The sequence below is a fragment of the Mesoplodon mirus genome (genome assembly GCF_964341445.2).
Source record: "Mesoplodon mirus genome assembly, chromosome: 1".
NCBI classification, from domain to species: Eukaryota; Metazoa; Chordata; class Mammalia; order Artiodactyla; family Ziphiidae; genus Mesoplodon; species Mesoplodon mirus.
In genome coordinates, this window is record NC_138976.1 from 931,684 (window position 1) to 946,869 (window position 15,186).

The 15,186-nt window shown below is 66.5% G+C and overlaps 2 protein-coding genes across 6 annotated transcripts; both read left to right on the forward strand.

Moving 5' to 3' along the window:
* Positions 1–361: 361 nt before the first annotated feature.
* Positions 362–6,548, forward strand: NPDC1 (neural proliferation, differentiation and control 1). 5 transcript variants are annotated; one of them, XM_082608206.1, is made up of 10 exons: positions 362–607; positions 3,658–3,804; positions 4,211–4,246; positions 4,971–5,105; positions 5,194–5,364; positions 5,435–5,501; positions 5,601–5,685; positions 5,780–5,862; positions 5,994–6,090; positions 6,159–6,548. In XM_082608206.1, the coding sequence occupies exons 1-10, from the start codon at positions 496–498 to the stop codon at positions 6,225–6,227; spliced, it is 1,002 nt and encodes a 333-aa protein (XP_082464332.1). In that variant the 5' UTR covers positions 362–495; the 3' UTR covers positions 6,228–6,548. The 5 variants fall into 5 exon arrangements, with proteins under 5 accessions (XP_082464332.1, XP_082464333.1, XP_082464334.1 ...); XM_082608207.1 differs by lacking the exon at positions 4,211–4,246; XM_082608208.1 differs by lacking the exon at positions 4,211–4,246 and having other exon boundaries at positions 5,783–5,862.
* A 5,059-nt stretch (positions 6,549–11,607) lies between these two features.
* Positions 11,608–13,035, forward strand: FUT7 (fucosyltransferase 7). The gene is made up of 2 exons (XM_082627409.1): positions 11,608–11,742; positions 11,835–13,035. Exons 1-2 carry the CDS (start codon positions 11,730–11,732, stop codon positions 12,848–12,850), a joined length of 1,029 nt encoding a protein of 342 aa, XP_082483535.1. The 5' UTR covers positions 11,608–11,729; the 3' UTR covers positions 12,851–13,035.
* The last annotated feature ends 2,151 nt before the right edge of the window (positions 13,036–15,186 follow it).

The following is a 15,186-nucleotide window of genomic DNA, read 5'->3' on the forward strand; positions in this document are numbered from 1 at the left end:
GGTGGGGGTGGGGTGGGAGTTGGCAGCCCGAGAGGGACGGGGCCCGGGGGAAGCGCGTCCAGGGGAAACCCATCCCCAACCAGTCCCTAGCCTAGAGAAGATCCCCGGCAGCACAGGCGGCAGTGGTTGAGGCACCCGGAGGACTGGCTGGATGGGTGGGTGGAAGGGGGAGCAGAACTGGAGGGAGGGAGAGGGGGCGCAGCCTCCCAGCGCCGTCCCGCCCCCGCAGGTGGAGCGCGCAGGCGCACTCCCGGCACGCGCGCCTCTCGCTGCCTAGCCTCCGTCCCGGATCCTTTGCCGCAGCGTCAGCGCCGCCGCCGCCTCTTTTCCTCATCCTCCGCCTCCTCGGCCTCTGCCTCCTCTTCCTCCTCCGCCCCTCCTCCTCCTCCTCCTCCGCCGCCGCCGCCGCCTCCCCCTCCCCCGACGCGGCGCCCGGAGCCTGTGCCCAGCCCCGGGCCGCGCGGTGCCATGCTGCCCCGGCGGCGGCGCTGAAGGATGGCGACGCCTGTCCCTCCACCCTCCCCGCGGCACCTGCGGCTGCTGCGGCTGCTGCTCTCTGGCCTCGTCCTCGGCGCGGCCTTGCGTGGTGCGGCCGCCCGCCGCCCGGGTGAGCGAGTGCACTGGGCGCAGGCTGCGCGCGCGGGGCGCCCCGGGGCCGGGGATCGCTGGGCGGGGGTCCGGCCGCGCGGCGCCGCAGTCGCCCTCGCCGCCCTCGCCAGGGCCCGCAGGCCTCGCAGGCCCCGCAGGCCCCGCAGGCCCAGCCCGCGAGCCACCGCGCCGGCCCCGCCTCTCGAGAGTCGGGTAAACAGGCCTGGCGGGGAGGGCGCGGCACCGGGCCGCCGAGGGGTCCACTGGATGGGGCTTCTCCCGGCTTCTTGGAGGCGAGCCTGAAGTTGATTCGATTCTTGTCTTTGTCTGGGTCCGTGAGCCTGGTGGGTCGGTGTCTCAGGAGGGCTCTCTCTGCGTCGCCCCGCGGCCTGGAGTCTGCCCCGTGGGCGTTTCTGTGTGTGCGCGTCTCGGGCACTGCGGGTGTGGGCCCGGCCCTGGGTGCCTGCCGGCCTTACTGCCGGTGTCCGTCCTGGAGTCGGAGTCGCAGTGCTGGTCGGTCCCTATGCCTCGGGTGGTGGACATGCGCCTTGCTTTGCTGCCATGGTGGGGTCTGAAGTTTTCTTGGGCATCTGACAGCTTGTCCCAGGCTTAGGGTTTTGCTCTGGCCTTAGTGGGGACAGGAGGAGCTTACAGTCTCTGCTTCCACACTCACCCTCTGCTCTGCAGGGCCCCTCCATTCTGTCTTCTGTGCTTGGGGTTGGAGGGCACCCCCCAAGGTAGACTGAGGCAGAGAGGGATGAGCCCAGGATTCTGGGAGACGCTCCTGGCTCCCCAGGTGGGCACTGAGGTTCCAAAGGTCTGCAGGAACCCAGAACCCAAAATGCACTCTGCCAGGTGGCAGAATTGGGAGACTTCGTACCCATGACTTCACCCATTTTTCCTGGCAGCCCCATAGGAGAAGTGTTCTTAGCCCATTTTACAGATGAGGAAACTGAGGCACAGAGAATTGACCACTGTATGATGCCGCTGGGATGCTAACCTGGGCAGTACGTGTGGTCTGCATGTGTGACCTCAAGAGGCCAGAGCAGGGCAGGCGTCCTCCTGGCCACAGCACCCCTGGACAGAGGCCTGGCACCACTAGGGGAGGCTCCCAAGGAGGCCTAAGCACCAGAGCATGGCTGGCCAGGGATGGTGGGGGCTGCCTGCTGATGGCCTGGCTCCAGGGCATACAGGGTGGGGCCTCCTGAGGAAATGGATTATAGTCCCTGTACTGAGCCTCTGGGGTGGGCAGGTGCCGCCCCAGCTGCTCATCAGCTTTGTGTGCGCCCAGATGCGGGGCAGGGTGCCAGGCACTCTCCAGCTGCTGCTGTTCCTGGGACCTCCTCCCTCACCCTGAGTCTGGAGCAGGGGCCTTCCCAGGGCTAAATGGGCAGCAGCCACATCCTCCCGGGGTGGGGGACTGGAAGTGGCGGGAGGCCCCTGGAACCCAGAACCCAGAGCCAGCTCTGGAACTCAGGCCCCTACCCTTGCTCTGGCACACTCTGGGTTCTCTGTACTAGGTGCCGGGACTGCATGGCTCCCCAGGTGCCCGGCTGGTGGGTAGGGTCCAGACGGACCAGCTGGCACAGGCTTAATGTTTAACTAGCCCAAGCCCTGGGCCCAGCTCACTGATATGGGTGCCTGCCAACCCAGGTTGTGCTGGAGGGGGGATCCCTGGGATGGGAATCTCAGCCCACTTGCCCACCTGCTGTAGGAGCTGCTGGAACTTCCTTGAAGGGATGCCTACAGCCAAGAGGCTGTGGGTGTCAGGTTACCAAGGAAACCAAGCCAGGCCAGCCAAAGTCTGGAGAAGGACAGAGCCGGCATTCCCGGATGCCCCATGTCACCCTCCTGCAGCAGGGACTGGTCCTGGTTCTCCGAGATGCGCCCACCCCCACCTCCCCAGACACCACTGACGGTTCTGCTGGGTCTCCCCCTGGCTCCACTGGCTCTGCTGTCCCGTGAATGGGGCTAGTGTCCCAGGTCTTGAGACATTCCCCGGCTTTTTTTTTTTTTTTGTGATACTCAGGCCTCTCACTGTTGTGACCTCTCCCGTTGCGGAGCACAGGCTCCGAACGTGCAGGCTCAGCGGCCATGGCTCACGGGCCCAGCTGCTCCGCGGCATGTGGGATCTTCCCGGACCGGGGCACGAACCCGTGTCCCCTGCATCGGCAGGCAGACCCTCAACCACTGCACCACTAGGGAAGCCCAAGACATTCCCCAGCTTTGAGGCAACTCACCTGCTGCATGCAGAGAGGAAACTGAGGCAGAGAGGGCCACCACCCTCCACCCCCCAGCATCAAGATGGGAGCCTTGGTCACGTGTACAGGACACTGAGGTCTGGGCCCCAAATTAGAAATGGCCTGGCCTGTAGTCCCAGGCCCTCCCCAGTCCCTGGCAGTGGTGGCTGCAGGAGTGACCCGGGCCTGGTTTCTGTTTCCGAAGCAAGTGAGACTGGCAGACTCTGTCCCAAGTATCCCTAGCCCCAGCGGCTCGGCTGTGCCCTGGGGACAAGCCAAAGGTTAGATGTGGGGGCAGTGACTCGACCTCTGCTGTCTCCCAGCTTGGCCCTCTAGGGCTGTAGGATGTCATGATGAGGTTTGCGGTGTGGGGGGGGCAGCCCTGAAATAGGAGACAGCCCTGAGGTGGTGGGAGGGAGCGACCTGGGCCCCCGCTCTGGGGCTCCCAGGTTGGGCAGGGGTGAGAGACTCGCTCTAGGACAGGTTGAGACTGGAGATGGGACTTGGAGCGCTGCAAGGCCCTAACCGGGAGAGCTCAGTGTTCTCTGGATGGTAGGGGACAGTTCCTGTGCGGAGAGCTGGCTCAGGTCTGGGAAGTGGACTCTGGGGAGGGGGTGAGGCAAGAGAGTTCCGATAAGTGTTAGGACTGTTTGTCTTCCTGGTTCTGATCCCCGGTGCAGGGGAGGAAGGGCCTACCCAGAACAATGGCCGGAGCCAGGCTTGGCCAGCTCTGTAGGGAGGGGTTGGGGTGGCCAGGACAGTCCTACTTACTGTGCAGGGGCTGAGTCAGGCTGGCCGTGACCCTGTTCTGCCTCTGCTTTCTTCTCAGATGCAGCCGTCTGTCCTGGGAGCCTGGACTGTGCCCTGAAGAGGCGGGCGCGGTGCCCGCCGGGTGCACGTGTCTGTGGGCCTTGCCTTCAGCCCTTCCAGGAGGACCAGCAGGGGCTCTGTGTGCCCAGGATGCGCCAGCCTCTGGGTATGGCTTCCTCCCTCCCCCACCTGGTACATTTGACCCCAGCCTCAGCTCTCAGGTCTCCTGCGCTTTGTGGGGTGCCAGGGGCTCTCAAGTCACCCTCCAAGTGGCCTGGTGATCCTTTCCAGATGGCACCAGCCCAGAGCTGGGTGGTGGGCTGAGGCCTGGGGCAGTTAGTCCCTCCCAGGGCAAGAGGTATCCAGTGTGCTGGGGTGATTCTGGGAGAGGCAGGCTCAGAGTTCCCCAGGCTTGGGTCTCCGCAGGGTTGGTCCCAAGCCCCTCAGGCACCCACTTCTCCACCCGCTGGGCCGCCCCTGCTCCTTGCCCGGCGACCCCTCTCTCTCCATCACTCGCCTGTCCTGTCTGCTTGATTGCGCTGGCGCTGCCCTGCCCGCCGGCCTGAACCCAGAGTCTGTCGGGATGGTGCCAGCCAGAGTGACTCCAGGTGTGATGGGGCATTGCAGAGGGTGCTCTGGGGGCTGAAGAGTCGGGTGGGCTGGGAGGGGCTTCCTGGAGGAGCATGTTCCTGGCAGCGAGTGGGGCGGGGGCCTGCTGCAGAAGGCGCATGCTCTGCCCTCTGGGTGCTGAGCGGGGGTGTCTACTTGGAGCCTCTGTCCGGACTGTGGTGCCCACGGCAGGGACGAGGGGGACCCAGCCACGGCCCCGCCCCAGCAGCTGCCCTCCCTTCCTCCTGATGACCTGGTGGGGGCGGGGGTACAGAATGGGGCTTCTCCGCATTCCTTGGGGGGTCCTGCTCGTCTTGACAGCGGAGGCGGTGGGCCAGGTGACGCATTGTCCCCGTGCTCCTCCCACCGCTTTGTGGGTAATGCGCGGGGTGTGGGGCAGGACCCCTGCCCTTCTCCTCCTGGCTTCTGCACGTTCCCATAGCACCTCCACCCCCTGCCCGCTCTCCTGGGAACGCTGGTGCTCACACAGAGCTCCCTTATTTGTCACCATGGCAACCGGGATGGCCAGGAGCAGGCAGGCTGGTACCTGGTCCTCTGGCTACAGGTGCCTGGGAGGAGCCTGGATGGAGAAGGAGGCCTCGGCCTGGGGACTGGCTCCCAGATGGGCCTCTCCCTCTCTCCCTCTCGGAAGGCTCCCTGTAGCTGGTGTTGCCAGGGAGGGGCTGGGGGCCTCTCCACCTGATGGCCCTTCACCCTCCCCAGGGGAGGGCTTGCCCCAGCCCAGACTGGAAGATGAGATCGACTTCCTGGCCCAGGAGCTAGCCCGGCAGGAGGCGGGGCACTCCAGGCTCACGGCCGCACCCCAGCCTGAGGGGCGACAGCGGCTCCCGGAGGCTGGTGAGACCCCGCCCCCTTCCCCAGTCCAGCTCCCCACCACCCTTGACCCCAGCCTGGTCTTGCTGTTTAACTTGCCTTCCCTCTGCAGCATCCACCCTGGGGCTCTCAGAGCGTGGCCGGGGCCCCAACCTGGGCCTCCCCTCCACGCGGGGAGCGCCCACGCCCCGCACCTCCTCCCTGCGCTCCACCGTGTCATCTGGGCCTGTGCACATGTCCCCGCTGGAGCCGCGGGGCGGGCGCGGTGACGGCCTTGCCCTCCGTAAGTCTGGCCGGGCGGGGAGGGAGGGTCCTGCCCGAAAGGCTGCCCTCACTGCGCCCCCTCCCTGCAGTGCTGATCGTGGCGTGCTCCGTGGCCGGCGCGGCCGCCCTTGCCGTGGCCATTCTCTGCTGGTGTCGGTGAGCATGGGGCCGGGCTGGGGGCGGGCGGCCGGGCGGCCGGGCGGCCGGGTGGCGACCCCGCGGGTCTCAGGTGTGGTGTCTCCACTCCCCCCGCAGGCTGCAGCGAGACGTTCGCCTGACCCAGAAAGCCGACTACGCGGCCCCGCAGGCGCCCAGCTCCCCAGCCACGCCCAGGATCTCGGTGTGTGACCGCGCCCGGCCCCGCCCCGCCCGCCCCGCCCCGCCCCTCTCCTCTCCTCTGCCTCGGCCTGACCCTGTCTCCCCAACTCCCGCAGCAGCCCGGGGACCAGCGGCTGGCGCACAGCGCGGAGATGTATCACTACCAGCACCAGAGGCAGCAGATGCGGTGCCTGGAGCGGTGAGAAGCCGCACCCGCCCCGCCCAGCCCAGGCCCAGCCACCCCTACCCCGGCCCGCTGCTCCCGCCCCTATCCCGAGCCCCTGGCCCCTGGAGGGTGAGGGAGGACCCGACGATCCTGCGCCCACCCAGGCATAAGGAGCCCCCCAAGGAGCTGGCCTCTGCCTCCTCCGACGAGGAGAACGAAGACGGCGACTTCACGGTGTACGAGTGCCCCGGCCTGGCCCCGGTGAGTGCGGGGGTGGGCGGCGGGTGTCCCTCCCCTGCCCTGGACCCACCTAACGCCAGCGTTCGCAGACTGGAGAGATGGAGGTGCGGAACCCACTGTTCGACCACGCCTCGCTGTCCGCGCCCCCGCTGCAGTGACCCGAAGGCTGATGCCCACCCTCTCGTGGACGCGCCGCCCACGGGTGGGGCGGGGCAGGGCCCAGCCTTTCCCATTAAAGAGACTGTGTCCTGACACTCGTGTGCTTGTGGCTGGGGCCCCGGGGCGGCTGGGAACCCCTTGCGGGGAGACTCGCCCTGCTGCCAGGGACCTTCTCTGCTCCTCCTTGCGTCTGACCCCTCACATCTGGACGCCCCCTCACATCTGGACACCCCCAGTCGAGGGGAGGAAGACAACCCGAGAGACAAGGCATGGATTGGGAATCCCGGAGACAAGCCAATTAAAGTACATTTCAAAACTTTGGCTGGGTGTGCTGGCGACTGACCTCCCCCTGCCCCCGACTGGGGGCCAAGGTGGAGGGACCCTGGAGCGGGCCTCAGGCTTCCTTCCACACCCCTAGAGAGGTGGGATCTCTGTGTCCTTCGTGGGAAGACCCTGTCACCGCCTGCTGGGGAAGGGATGCTTTATTTTTCCTAGACAGGACCACCCTAACCTCTTTCTCCTCCAGGCCTCCCCCCACCAACACTTGTGCCCCAGAGCCGGGGAGGGGAGGAGTGCGGCGCAGGGCCAGGCCAGTCTGAAGTTGGTGCCCCTCCCCCAAGACCCCGTCCTCTTGTGTGATAAAAAGGGCTGGGAGCGGGCACCCCAGGCCTCCATTCCTGCCCTGTGTCCACGTGGGCTGGAGGGCGGGGAGGGACGGCATGCAGGACTTGACTGTGGGCCCCTGCAGCCTATGTGGGGGGCATGCCAGGCAGAGGGACACAGGCTGCACACAGGTGGGTGGGCCAGGTTAGGGGACAGAGGTGGCAGGGGCCCTGAGTGTCAGGAGCTGGGTCTTGGTCCACCCCAATCCCCCGCCAAGGAGCAAGGAGGCCAGTGGAGGGGGAGGGTGACCTCCAGCTGAAGGCCCAGAGTGGTGGCCGAACTTCATGGTCAGAAGTGCCAGGACTGGGCCTGGCAGAGGGGTTTCTGGGGTCCAGGGGCAGTGGGGGCCTGGTGCACACAGGGTGTGGGTATCAGACCTGTCTGCCTCACCAAGGCTGGGGATGAGGGATGGGTTGGGTTCAGAAGCCCCTTCGTGATTCCTAGGGGTGGGGCGTCCAGAGAATGCTGGACCTCTGGCTCCTAGATGGATGGGGGCAGCCGTGAATGGGGAGGACAGTCAAATCCCTGAGGTGGGGCTGGGCCGGGAAAATGGGGTTGGCTCTGCTTAGAGCTAATGGCTTGTCCTAAAGCGGTATGTTTCTGGGGCTAGAGCCCACCCCTGACTCCTGGGCTGTGGCCTTGGGCTGGCCCTCAGCAGGAAGCCTCAGTTTTCCTTTGATGCACTGGTGTGGGAGATGAAATGGGCCGGGTACAGGGAGCTGGGAATGAGGGTAGGGTGGGATGCAGGCAGGGCGACGAGTACCGCCGTCCACTATCGTTTAATCTGTATCATGAGGGGAAGTAGCCACGAAGAAAACTGGGGGGCAGAGAGATTAAGTTCTCACTCAAGGGCAAGGCACCCAGGCTGATCCGGCCCAGGCCAGTCTGTCTCGCCAGCTGGATCCTGCAGACCCAGGGCCAGCGGTTCCCCTGGAGCCCTGGGGTCAGTCCCTGGGCTCCTGGCACTTTCCTTTCCCACCTCGTGCTGGCCTGACCTGGGCAGAGAGCGGCCACCCTACATGCTGACCACTGTTACCTTCCAGACGACAGCACCTAGGCAGCAGGAGTGGGGAGCACGCAGCCCCAGCCCGAGGGGCGCCTCAGGGAGAGAGGGCCAGAGCCTGGCTGCCCAGCTGTCTGCCCCAAGGGTGGGCCTGAGCAGAGCCAAGTCCAGACACGTGCCCAGAAGGCCCCCTGGTGGCCATGCTCCCAGCCACCGGCTCTTGCAGGAGCGGGCTGAAGGCAGCAGAGGGAGCCCGCACAGCCTTTACTCCCAGAGAGAGGGTGAGGCAAGGGCTCAGGGAGTGCCTTTGGGAAGGTGGGTGCCCAGGCTGGCAGGTGGCCAAGGGCACCCCAGGTTGGGGGTGTAGCTGCGGGAACAGCACGAGGGCAGTGCCGGAGGCCAGTCACAGCAGGTGGCAGCCTTCAGCCTCCCCGTGGACCACCTGGAGGCCACCAGCCCCTCCAGCCCTCCTTCCCTTCCTGCCCAGGCTGGGGAGCATGGCCACATCCTGTCCAGGGGAAGCTCCAGGACCTGCTGGGGGCTCCTCCAGGGCCCTGGGTGGGGGGTGCAGGATGGGGACTCGGAACCCCGGAGCATCCCAGCCACCCAGGCTGGCAGGAGGACCAATCTGAGCAGCGGCGGGAGGACATCTCCTCCTGGGGTCTGCAGCTGGGGAGGTTCCCACTGCCTAGGCTCTTGACTAGGGGGCCACCCCACCCCGCGGTCTGTGCCAAGCACCATCTTAGCCCCAGGGTCTATGCTGGGCTGTGGCGGTGTCACCCTCTGGCACCTACACTCGGGAGGACGCCAGGCCAGGGAAGCTTCCTAAGAGCGGAGGCACACATGCATCACCGGCCCCGCCCCCCCCCCCCAGTGAGAACTGGGTGGAGGTGGGTTGAGGGCTGCCAGAGGCGGGGCCTGCGAGAGTCCCAGGTGGGCTCAGGGCTCCTGGTGGGGTGGCCAGGAAAAGTGCTCGTGGGCAGGGCACCTGGGCTGGGGACGGGAGCAGCAGCTCCAGCCCCAGGGCAGCCCCCTGCACCCCAGGGCCTGTGAAAGGAAGGGTGGTTGAGGATTTGACCAAGAGCAGGGGCCGGCTCTGCTGAGCTCGCCTGGGGCCAGTGGAAGTCAAAAAGCCAGATGGGGAGCGGGCATGGAACTCCTCGGGGCCTTGCGCCCGGTGAGTGGGCTGAGGGAGGCCCTCCTCCCTGGGGGACCCCAAGCCCCTGCCCCACCTTCCCTGACCCAGTCCGCTGGCCCCTATCTCATTGCGGAGGCCGCCGGAGGGGGGATCCTCTTCCCTTGGGCCCTGGGCAGTGGGAAGCAGGGACCCTGGGGACAGGTGGGGGGCCCTCCAATCGGTGCCTGCCAGGAGGCTGGCCCTGGAGCAGCCCTGCGCTCAGCTGCGGGAGTGACCCTGTGTTCCTGGGTCCCAGATGCTCACGGGCTGCTAAGCTGGAGGTGGGTGCCCGCCTGCATCCCAGTGACTCCGAGGCCCAGGGCTGAGCTGGCAGGAGGAGGCCCTACTTTCCCTTTGACTCAGACTCTCTCACCTTTTCTTTTTTCCTCTGAGAACCTCTCGTTCTGACCCATCTCTGGGCCAACCTTGGAGCCCCATTTCCCAGCCAGCAGGTTCTCACGAAGAGGGGGGCCCCAGCGACTGGCAGGCATGCCAGGGGCCCCTAGGAGCAGCAGACCTCGCGTAAGGGTGGGGGAGGTTCAAGTCCACCCAGGAAGGGAGCGGGCTGCGGGTGTGGGTGAGACCGGTGGCAGGGCCCCAGCCAGCCTGGCAGTGCAAACAGGAAGGGCAGAGGCTCTGGCAGCCAGGAGCCAGGTCGCTAGCAGGCTGTGGTAGGATCAGCTCCTTCCTGCTCTCCCCCACCGCCCAAGGGGCGCCTGCCACAGGGAGAGGGGGTGGTCTCCTCCAGGGCCCCCGTGCCAGGGAAGAGATGCCTGGATGGGACCAAAGGCCCAGTGCCACTGTGGTCCTCTCCCTAAATGCTGGGTGCCGGAAGGGCAGGGCTGGCAGCAGCTGTCCGCTCCGGTCAGGGCCTGATGTTGCTGGCCCCTGGGAGCCAGGCCTGGCGGCTGCATCCACACCTTGGGCCACCAGATGGTTTCCGACAGATCCCGCAGCCCCCGCTCCGCCCCCCCGCTGATGTTGCACAAGGCCTCACCACAGCTCAGAGGTTATGCAGGGGGTGGGGAGTCTCAGAGGGGCCAAAGTCCCTCCTTCTCCTGGACTTGCCTCTGTCCCCCTCCATGGGTCTGCTGCCAGCTCCCCGGTTCCTGCCCTGAGGGCAGTCTGGTCCTCACTGGAGAGCAGGAGTTGGGGGAGGCCAGCAGCCCCGGGAGCCCGAGTGGAACAGGACAGGGACTTCGGGGTGATGGGAGGCGCCCAGGATGGCGTGGGCGGCAGATCCAACCAACGGTTCCTGGTTGCTGTTCCTTCCACGACACCCAGCCCGCAGCCTCCAAACACTGGACTGGCTTGAGGCCTTTAGGACACTAGCATGAGGGCTGGGCCTTGCCCAGCCACGTCCAGCCACGTTGAAGGAAGCTGATGGCTGAGCACAGGGTACAGGCCGGAGCCAGGGCTGTCCAGCTCCGAGGAACCAGAGCAAAAGGGGAAGGAACTGGACCTCCATGCCTGGGCCTCCAGGGCTGGCCGGACGGCGGGGGAGGAGAGGGACTGTGGACTTCAGCCTTCCTTTTCCTGGAGCGGGTGCCAGCCCCCTGCCCACGTCAGGGACAGAGCGACTCCTTCCCTTTCCAGCCTGGAAAGCCCCCTCCCTGCCCCCACTCCCACCCTGGGCTGTGGGACCTGGAAGAAGAGACCTGGAGCCCCCAAGGGCAGGCCTCCCACCCCAGGTTCCTGCAGCTCTTCCCGGCCGGCCAGAACCTGGGGCCCCTCAGCCGGGGCTTCCGCAGACACGGGTCCTTGGGAGGGGAAAGAAGGCGTGGCAGCCCCACAGCCCACCCCGGGGCCAGGCCCAGCCTGGCACCTGCCCACCATGGACATGTGCTGGGGCCTTGTGTGTGCAGACACTCCTAGGACCCCTGGACGGAACCCCTCTCTGGGAATCTGGGCTCCGGGACAAAGGTGTCCTAGAGGCAGCAGGGGTGGGGTGGGGTGGGGTGGAGTGGCCCAATTAGAAGCAAAGAATAGGAGAGACTTCAGCCTCCTGGCAAACAGCTGAGTGCATCACATCTGCGGCAAGAGGGTCTGGGAGCCCACGGCGGAGTTGAGCGGGCGGTGAGCAGGGGAAGTGGGTGATGACACAGCACTGGGGGAGGTGGTGCTGGCCTGGGCTCGGCTGGCCTCCGAGGGAAGCATGCCTGCTCTCCACGGGCACCCCAAGCCTGGGCAGCAGGCAATAGCTGGGTGCTCAATGGCTGGGCCACCCTTCTGGGGCAGGGGCCACCTCCGCTCAGGATGGCCTCTCTTTCCCTGAGGTCACGCGGGCCCTCTCCTCCTCCTGCCTCCCATGCCTGCCCCGTGCGTCACCTCCAGGCCTTTCCAGAGGCCAGCAGGGGTGGGGGACACGGTCCTGGACCCTGGCTGGGCACCCTTCCTGTAGCCGCCTCCCCTCAGCAGCCAGAGGGGGAGGCGGGGTGAGGATGGCGGTGATGCCAAAGGTCACCTCAGGGCGGGGGCGAGGGCGGGACAGGAGCGGGAAGGTACCCTGGTTGCCCTCCTCCTGAGCAGATGAAAGGACAGCGTTTCCAGGTGGGGCTGGGTGCAGGGGCACAGCCGTGATTTCAGGGCATCCCCGTGCAGCCGCAGCTGTGATTTGAGAACCTCCGGCTTCTCGAGTAATTAATCTGGGAGCTGCCAATGCATAATGCCGGTGAGTGTGTGGTCTTCGGGGAGGCTTGGGCTGGGAGGATGGGGCCTGGGGCGAGCCCGAGGAGACAGCCTCTCTTCCTGTGTCCTGTGCAGGGGTCAGCCCCGCTCCGAGGCTTCGGGCTTTGGGGGGCCTGGCGGTAGTGGCTCTTCTCTCGGCCCTCTGGCTCCTGTGGCTGCTCAGGTCGGCCCCTGCGGGAGCTCCGGCACCCCAGCCCACGATCACCATCCTCATCTGGCACTGGCCCTTCGCCAGCCAGCCCCCAGAGCTGCCCAGCAATACCTGCACCAGCTACGGTGTGGCCCACTGCCACCTGACCACCAACCGCAGCCTGCTGGCCAGCGCCAACGCCGTGGTCTTCCACCACCGAGAGCTGCAGACCCGGCAGGCCCGCCTGCCCCTGGCCGAGCGGCCGCAAGGGCAGCCCTGGGTGTGGGCCTCCATGGAGTCGCCCAGCCACACCCGCGGCCTCGGCCGCCTCCGTGGGGTCTTCAACTGGGTGCTGAGCTACCGGCGTGACTCAGACATCTTCGTGCCGTACGGCCGCCTGGAGCCCCGTGAGGGGCCTGCACCGCCGCTGCCGGCCAAGAGCAGGGTGGCCGCCTGGGTGGTCAGCAACTTCCAGGAGCGGCAGCGGCGCGTGCAGCTGTACCGGCAGCTGGCGCCCCATCTGCAGGTGGATGTGTTCGGCCGTGCCAGCAAGCAGCCCCTGTGTGCCGACTGCCTGCTGCCCACCGTGGCCCGGTACCTCTTCTACCTGTCCTTCGAGAACTCCCAGCACCGAGACTACATCACTGAGAAGTTCTGGCGCAACGCGCTGCTGGCCGGCACGGTGCCCGTGGTCCTGGGTCCCTCGAGGGTCACCTATGAGGCCTTCGCCCCACCTGATGCCTTTGTGCACGTGGACGACTTCGGCTCGGCCCACGAGCTGGCCGCCTTCCTCGCCGGCATGAACGAGAGCCGCTATCGGCGCTACTTCGCCTGGAGAGACCGGCTCCGAGTGCGGCTGTTCGGCGACTGGCGGGAACGCTTCTGCGCCATCTGCGCCCGCTACCCCCACCTGCCCCGTGGCCAGGCCTACCAGGACCTCGAGGGCTGGTTCCAGGCCTGAACTCTGCCGGCTGGAGGAGGCAGGGGAGGGTGGCTGGGAGCCGGAGGTGTGGGCAGAGGCCTGGGTGTTGAAATCCAACCCACCGGCATCCGACCAACCCCCATGGGCAACCCACAGGCTGACTTGGGTGCTGGGGACGGAGGCCAGGAAGCAGGGGTAGCCTTGGCAGGCTGCCCGGAGGTGGAGGCGGGTGGGCACTGGAGCCACTATTTGGGGGCAGAGGTGCGAGCAGGGAGGGAGCAATGGGGGTGCATGTCGCTGGGGCCCATCAGAGATGAGAGGCTACAGAGGCCCTCCCTCCCCACCTTGATCATATCTTGGGCCGGTCAAGGCTGTCCTCCTGAGGTCTGTGGGGGCAAAACCTGGGCCCCCGACCTCTGAAGCCACAGTCCCCTCGTCTGGAATGTGCAGGATGGAGCCCCGCGTACAGACCTGTGTGGCCCGGACCCGAGACAGCCAACCAGCTTCTTGGGCTTTTGACAGCCTGCAGTCAGTCCCCTGGGGGAAGGGACACCAATCAATAAAGAAACAAAGGGCACGAATGGCACGACACGTGTCGAGTCTGCTTCCCCCTGCCACCCTGGCCACACAGGCCTTTGTCCTGGCCGCATCCCGCCCTCTCCATCCCAGGCCTCTGTCCTCCCAGCTTCCTTCAGCCACACTGAATGGCACCGCAGCAGAGAGCCTTCCCTGACCCCACAAAGGCCGAGGGGCGGAGAGCAGCGGCCAAGGACAGAAACGCAGCTGGGGTGGGGGAAGGTGCCCCATGTCGAAGGCCTTGGGATTTCACTCTCAGGCTGCAGGGTGTCTGGGGTGTGACGAGGTTCTTGATGTGTGGTTCCCTCTGTCTGGTGGCTGGTGGCAGCATGGGCCTCGAGGAGGTGCCAAGGTTACTGCTGCAGCCAAGGAAGCCCTTGTGGCAGGCTGTGCGGGGGGAGGGGAGGCTGACCGTGAGCCTCTGGGTGGTGCTGACAGGGCCCCAGGAGCGCATTCGCCCCTGCCCCAGGTGGGGTGGGCAGCAGGTGGAGGCAGGAAGCTGCCCGCCCCCTTGGCAGTGGCTTGTGGGAAAGGCCCACCGGTGACTTCCTGCCCTGCCCTTGCCCTGGTACTGGCCGAGGAGAAGGAAGTGTCCTCAGGCTGCAGGGTGGAGTGGTTGGGGGATTGTGATCTGCCCCTCTTCCTGGGACTGCTTCTCCTCGAACTGTAAGGAAGGAGCTGGGACGGGGTGGGGAGGTGCGGCCCCCCAGATCTGCCACTCAGTTTAGGATGCGACTTCTCTGTGCAGCCCAGACACTGGACACCACTCAGCTTGCCCCTCCCGTTCCCAAGTTGGGAAACTGAGGCTGGGAAGAGCCATCAGAACCCACCGCCAGGCCTCCGTTCCCCGTAGGGGCTGGCCTGCCCTCTGCTGGCCTCCCTGGGAATGGACCTCCCCACCCGGCTCAGACCTGGCCGTCATCTGTCCCGCCGCTTGGCTCTGGCAGGCACCAAACCACCTCTGGGGAATTCACTGGACCCCAGACTCCCTGTGCAGAGGCCAGACTCACTCTCGCATATAGGGAGAAACATGAGCCACTCACAGAGGGAGCAGCCTCTGTCTCCCCGGACTCCGGCCTACCCTGGCTGCAGGGAGCAGTTCTCTCTCTGGGTCCCTTCCCTTCCTCGCTGGGCCCAGGGAGCTGCAGCCCCGGCCGAGCCCAGCCAGGCCAGTCCTGCTACTTGGTCACCAAGCGGCTCATTCACAAGGAACGCAGGAGACTCTTACAGGGGTAGGGCAGCCCACCTGCAGCCCCTCTCACCAGCCCCACCCCCTCGTAAGGGGTGCAGGTTGGGGCTGCACCCAGTGGGGCAGGAAAACTGAGTCTTGAAGCGGTGAGAGCAAGGCCCGCCCTGTGCACAGGTGGGATCTGCATGCAAGGCGGAGCTCCCCTCCCCAAGGGTGGGCGGCTGCCTCCCTCCAGGCCCCAAGTGCCCTGGGCACTGGGACCTGTCTCTTAGGTCCAGATGAAATTCCTGCCATCAGCCCTTCTGCGGGGAGGGCAAGGTAGAGGTGGGGACCTGGTGGGGGACGACCGCTCCCAGCATCCCCTCAGGGCGCCCTCGGCCAGGGCCAGTGACGACCTTGGGGTGCCTCTGTGGGAGGAGGGTTTCAAGGGGGTGGGGCGCTGCGCGCGGGCCTGGCGCCCCTGGGAGAAGAGCGCTCTGGAAGGGAGTGAGTCGGGGGTCTCGGTTTAGATGTGGGCTCTTGGGCGCGTCACTTCAACGCCTAGCGAGGTGGGGGGCGACCAGAAAGCCACTCTTGGCGGGTCAGAGATCCAGGAACGGCCCGGACGGGG

Coding starts and splice junctions, on each gene's coding strand:
- NPDC1 (XM_082608204.1), top strand. CDS start 4,322: ATGTTCCTGGCAGCGAGTGGGGCGGGGGCCTGCTGCAGAAGGCGCATG. Junction 5,106..5,193: donor ACAGCGGCTCCCGGAGGCTG/GTGAGACCCCGC, acceptor TTCCCTCTGCAG/CATCCACCCTGGGGCTCTCA. Junction 5,365..5,434: donor CGGTGACGGCCTTGCCCTCC/GTAAGTCTGGCC, acceptor CCCTCCCTGCAG/TGCTGATCGTGGCGTGCTCC.